Raw genomic sequence first — 6,241 nt, 5'->3', positions numbered from 1 at the left:
CTGATAGTTTCCAATTTTGACACGTGTATACCATTGCAGACCAAACAATGTTTTGAATTCGGACTGCAGGTTGGATTCCTGTCCACCAGAGTGCGCTCTCGCCATGTTTATGACAAGGAGTGAGTATTTATTTGACATCTCACATTATGAAAACAACTTTGGCCATGTACATAGTCACATGCAGAGGGAATTTACCATGCTGCCTGCCCTCCATTCAAGGCCTTGGACAATGGAAAAAGCGAAATTATAGTCTTAAAAGAAATGTCCAGTGTGGGGTTGGTTGTGATTTTTTTAATGAATGTAGGAAATGTCACTTTTACTCCAATATGTAGCAGTGATGCTTCTCAATGTATGTTTACTCACTATCTTAACTGGAAAATGCAAGTGTGGAACTGTAGAGAGGGAGGTTCCTCATGCGTACATCACTGCGCTGCAGACGGAGCCAATATTTATTTGTAAAGCGTCCGATTTCATGGAGGCCCAGGGCAGGGAGAATGGCGTGGAGTTTGAAGGGGGGAAAGGAAGAGGTGGGGGAGTAGAGTCATTGACCAGTGACAGGGTAAGAGAAACAGCAGAGTGCAGTCGGGGGGGGGGGGGTGGGGGCAGAGAGAGACTAAGGGTCAGGAAACTGTGTATCAGTCCCAGGGTCCAGGCCTTGGGTTAAGACTGCTTGGAGGAGATCTGGTTTCTAAACCTGGGATACCTCACAGTGGCAAAACACTACCAGATGTGGGCCAGCCAGGAGACTGGGGGGAGGGGATGGTGTGTGAACTCACGATATGAAGAGGGAACGTGTCTCAATGCAATATATCAACTCAGTTACAGCCTTATGCCATTGTGCTTGCAAAACACTGAAAGTTGCTCAAATTTGTGGATCCTGACACACCCAACCCTGACCAGTCTTGCTGTGTTTCTTGCTGTGAAGAGATAATGACCTATAATTAGCTTGATGTTTTGCATGTTTTTTAACGTGCAAAAAGTCCATACTCTTTCAATCAGATTACGTTGACTGCAGGCATCTGTCCTTGGAGACTGCAATATCATTTCGGTCTTTGCAACAGTTTTAAAGCTAATAAGATAGCGATAGTATGTTTTTCCCCAAACATTCTTTATATTTTTCTACAAAATCATGTCCGCTTGTTGGATTAGGTACTCTTCGTTTCCGTTGAACAAATGCAACAGTAATACGGTACAATGCACGTTCAGGTCATTGTTGTAGGCTTACTGACACTCCAGGTGAACACAACACGTAATAGATACAGAACAGATACCGCAAAATGTTGCCTAGAAAAAAAGAAAGTGTCTTTGTTACACTCTGCCCTGTCTAGGACACACAACCAAAACAAAAAGGGGAGAGGTGAACTCAAAACAAGAAAAGCCAAAAAGGAGATCTCACATTTCAGCAGGAAAGGGGGAGATCTGCTCAAGGCTGTGTGTTGATTTCCTGTTCGTAAGCTTTAAGGGCAAATCCCCCTTTATCTCATCATGCTAGTTATTTGTTTTCTACAGAAATACCATATCTTTATCAATGGCTCTGATATATTGACCCGACACCATTGGAGAGATACTATTCCACAGGCAAGCAGAGTGAGTAGAAGTTAGACATGTAGGATAGAAGAGGAGACGACCAGAGAAACTAAATTGCAACACTGTATAACAGGGTAATGTGTCCACACTACAGCCTTATAGGGAGTATTGTGCAAGCAGATGTTAAAAAGTAACTGAGGACGTTAGGTGTGGAATTGTTGATATTCCAAACAATGTTAAAACAGAATCTCTAGGCCTTCATTTAGAGTATACCCTTCTCTCAACTCATTGGATACGTTTTAGGAAGTCATCACAATCTCGCTGGTTTTACATTGCCTCGTTCAAGGATTTGTTTTAGACAAACATATGCTTAAAGCATCCAAAATGAACAGCAATGACGTTCAAGTGACAGCAGGTTAAAAACATACTTTTATTCTGTGAAACTGTACAAGTTACAAGCCATATTGCATTAGGAAACATCAAGTAGAAACAGCAAGATTATAATTCTTATAAATACATATGTTCTTTTGAAAAAGAGTGAATAATTACAAAATGTGGCCTGTAACGTGGCAATTTTATAGCAACATCTTACAGCTAGATCACGTCCCAAATGGCAACCTATTCCCTACGTAGTTCACTACTTTTGACCAGGGCTCCTAGGGTTCTGGTCAAAAGCAGTGCACTATATAGGGAATAGGGTGCCATTTGGGACATAAACCACTATACACAACTAAAAAAAGTGAGTGTGTTAGACATTTCTCTCTGTGCCAAGATGAATGTGCTCAGATGTCTGCGAGTTAGTCTAAAAGTAACATCAGCCACACGTAACAAAAACGGGCACATAAAAAATGTAAAAAGTACAGAAGCAAGGAATGGAATGCAGATTCCAAAAACCTTTGTAATTCCTTGCAAAACATAACATAACATGTCTTGTCAGACATTAGCCCTGTATCCTTGTTGCTCCTTGGATGAGAAACTCACTTCGTAATACAGAATAGTTCACATTGAAAAGGCCATGGCAAAACAGACACTTTCTTTGTTGCTGCTGTTACATCACTGGGTGGCACATTGTGGTTTAAATGAGATTATAGAATGTTAAAAAATGTTATGGGGGTTACTGAAAAGTTAAAACCCCCCCCCCTCAAAATAATGAACAAATGTTCAATCAATGGCTCATAAGGTTGTCAGGAGGGACATTCTCAAAGGGAAAGTACTTTTTTTCAGAGTTCAAATGTCCTATGTCTAATAGGAGGTGGGAACGGATATGCTCAGTCGATTTCATGAAAAAAAAAATTAACATGTATAACTCCTCCACGTTAACCTGCTATAAAGTTCATACAGTTGTCTCTCCTTGGTTGCTGTTACTGAGCCGTTTGTAAAACCTGCACCAACTCTGCAATGTTTTCCCTGACCAGATCCAGAACCCAGACGTGATGCCCACGATCATAGTCATCAGGTACTTGATCATGAACACCGTGAAGTCCGGGGTCATCGGGGCAAAGTTGTTGGCCGGGCACGGCACTGCGAAGCGTTTACACGTCTGCATGTGCCAGGTCTTCTCCCATTGGTCGCGGAAGGCCTGCTCGTAAAAGTAGCAGGCGATGACGATGGTGGCGGGGACGGTGTACAGGACGCTGAACACGCCGATTCTCACCATCAGCTTCTCCAGTTTCTCCGTCTTGGTGCCGTCGTGCTTCATGATGGTTCTGATGCGGAACAGAGACACGAAGCCGGCCAGGAGGAACGAGGTTCCGATGAAGAGGTAGACGAACAGGGGGGCCAGGACGAACCCTCGTAATGAATCCACGTTGTAGATGCCGACGTAGCACACCCCTGTGAGAAGATCCCCATCCACCTGCCCCATGGCCAGGATAGTGATGGTTTTGACAGCCGGTACCGCCCAAGCCGCTAGGTGGAAGTATTGTGAGTTGGCCTCGATGGCCTCGTGACCCCACTTCATACCAGCAGACAGGAACCAGGTGAGGGACAGGATGACCCACCATATGGAGCTAGCCATGCCAAAAAAGTAGAGGATCATGAACAGGATGGTGCAGCCCTCTTTCTTGGTGCCCTGGGCCACTGTCTTGTAACCGTCCTCTTTAAACTTGTCTATGCAGACCACTTTATCCTCCAGGAAGAAGCCTGCTGTATAGGCCACCGCCACCATGAAGTAGCAGCCTGAGAGGAAGATGATGGGCCTCTCCGGGTAGCGAAACCTCCTCATGTCTACCAAGTATGTGAGCACAGTGAACAGTGTACTCACACAACACAAGATAGACCAGATACCCACCCAGAGTTTGCCGAATTTCAGTTCCTCCTCGCGGAAATACATTAGTCCGTTGGGCTTGGTGGACTCGCATGGGGCACCACAGTCTTTCACCCCCAGGAATTTGTAGTTGAGGTAGGTTGGGACCTGAAGCTGTAGGGGACAGGAGAAGGGCTGGGCAGCAGGGCGACCGATGTTTGGGTGTAAGGTCATGAGCTCAGGCAGGTTGGGAGTGGGGTCCGAGGTAGCGATGTCCGTGTCTGAAGTGTTTTGACCCACACAGATCTCCCCAGCGCCGTGGACGGGGAAGTTCTCGCAGCGGAGTCTCTCTGGCCATTGAAACCCGAACTTGTTCATGAGCGCCTCGCAGCCCTGGCGTGCGCGCTCGCACAGTGATCGGCATGGGGGGATGGCCTGTTCTAGAACTGTGCACACCGGTGCGTACATGGAACACAAGAAAAACTTAAGGTCCATGGAACACTGGACCTTTACGAGCGGGTAAAACTGATGGACCTCCAGCCCCGCATCCTCCTGGCTTGTGTGTCCCAAAAGATTCGGCATGATGGTTTGATTATAGGCAATGTCCGTGCAGAGGGGAATGGAAATTGGTTGACAAAAACCGTGTTCTGGTATAGAAATGCCTTTCTCGCCATGATACTGACCGGTACACGGCTCCAGCAGAAGGCAAACAGTCACAAGCGCGCACCCCGTTATCCAAATCCACTCACAGGTTATCCTTACCGCCATGATAGCAGCCCCCTGTGTTCAGAACAAAAAAGTGTTTTAAGAATATTACACCGGAGCTGCAAAAAGCCCAAGTCGAACTCAGTCCACAAAAAGGTTGAAATGTTCTCTCTTCTCCGTCTATATAAAAAGGGAGAGGAGCCTAAAGTTAAAACAAAGTTAAATGTTTGAAAAATGCCCTCGGTCGCTCTCCCCACATTCCTTATGCCAGTGTTCATAGAACTCTCCAAGAAAATGGAGGATTGCTGGTGAGGGATTTTTTTATTCCAATCAAACCACTGAGAACCTGGGAAATTCCAATAAAGAGTAGTTTTTTGTTGTTGAAGTTCGTACCTTTACTGACCTTCGTATTGGAAACAACCGTATGACTTGAAAATGGAATGCGTAGACTAATTTCTTCCAGATTCCCACAAATCTTCGTTACATCACATTATAGGTTGAAGCAAAGTTGAAGTCTGCAAAAACCTCATGGTTTTCCATCTCGCCTTTACAACTCAGCCAATGTTCAGCTCGAGGCTCATTAGTAGGCTATCTACTACGATTAACCCGGCTCAAAGTCTGAGGTAAAAGTCAAATCTCTTCAAAAAGTATACTACTCGTCAAACTAATTCTTCCCACACCGCTAAAACCGTGATCTGCCTTTCTGAAGAAACTTGCAAGATTGATTCCCCACACCATACTGAGTTTGATCGGTTTCTTGGTGCCCACACATGCGTCTTTTTAGGGGCGCCTTGAAACCACACTTTCTCCACCAATTGAAGGATTTGTTTTCTCTCCCATCTCGTCATTGATTGGAGTGAAGTGAAAAGGGTGGAGTTTTATGCTATCTTCAGCGATAACCTTGATGAGCTTTTTTAAGATGATTTGTTACTCAATTAAAATGGTGTATAATATAACGTTTTATATTCTATGTTGGGAGCGGGCTATAGATAATTTAGGAGACATTCAAGCATTAGAAGTTGAAAAATAACATTAGACCACCTATCCTACTCTTTTCAGCTTCTTAGACCTACATGAAGTAATTTATGTTATTTTGCATGCCTTATATCTCATTCTGTTTGTCAGGAAAGTGTCCAGGGTTAACCTCGTAAGCCAGGCCTGTGACAAAGTAGAGCAATAATTGTCATATTTATGGTATTGTTTATTTCAGAGTGGAGCCTATAGTTTCTGGTAAATCATCTTGGTTTATGGACTGCAGAAACTGTTAGGCAGCCAATAACATTTTACTCATGACTTGATTCTCCATTAAGTATGTTATAGAATTTTGCACATGGCTTATTCATCAAATATAATTTTAAGTTGTTTGTTTGTTGAGTTTTTCAAAACAAACATGTCCTTATAATGTCATTCTTGGTGGATGTCAGGTCGTTTTTCTGGAGGGTGTTAGAGATGGCCTTGCATCCAGTGATGGAGTCAAACTAATGGGCTGCTATTGTTGTAATGACCGACGCTGGAGATGAGAAGCAGGTACGGGGAGTCAACATTTATTCAGGAACAGACAAGGTAACCAAACAGGACCAGCGTCAGCACACGGGTACACAACGACAAACGACAATTAATGCTGAAGCCGGGAACAGAGCGGGAAACCAGACAGATAGAGGGGAGGTAATGACAGAGGTGATTGAGTCCACGTGGGTCCATTGATCTCTGATGCGCGTGACGTGGGGATGGCAGGTGTGCGTAATGATGGTGGCAGGAGTGAGT

At 44.5% G+C, this 6,241-nt stretch overlaps 1 protein-coding gene across 1 annotated transcript; it reads right to left on the bottom strand.

Moving 5' to 3' along the window:
- Positions 1–1,938: 1,938 nt before the first annotated feature.
- Positions 1,939–5,260, bottom strand: LOC129859602 (frizzled-7-like). The gene is made up of 2 exons (XM_055929593.1): positions 4,881–5,260; positions 1,939–4,552 (listed from the first exon to the last, which is right to left on the bottom strand). Exon 2 carries the CDS (start codon positions 4,538–4,540, stop codon positions 2,861–2,863), a length of 1,680 nt encoding a protein of 559 aa, XP_055785568.1. The 5' UTR covers positions 4,541–4,552; positions 4,881–5,260; the 3' UTR covers positions 1,939–2,860.
- Positions 5,261–6,241: the final 981 nt, after the last annotated feature.

The sequence above is a fragment of the Salvelinus fontinalis genome, chromosome 7 (assembly GCF_029448725.1).
Source record: "Salvelinus fontinalis isolate EN_2023a chromosome 7, ASM2944872v1, whole genome shotgun sequence".
In the NCBI taxonomy this organism is placed as follows: Eukaryota; Metazoa; Chordata; class Actinopteri; order Salmoniformes; family Salmonidae; genus Salvelinus; species Salvelinus fontinalis.
Note: the sequence above shows the minus strand (reverse complement) of the source record. Positions and strands in the feature narration are given on the sequence as shown.

What these genes read in the sequence shown, in the direction of transcription:
- LOC129859602 (XM_055929593.1), bottom strand. Translation starts at nt 4,540, where the DNA reads ATGGCGGTAAGGATAACCTGTGAGTGGATTTGGATAACGGGGTGCGCG.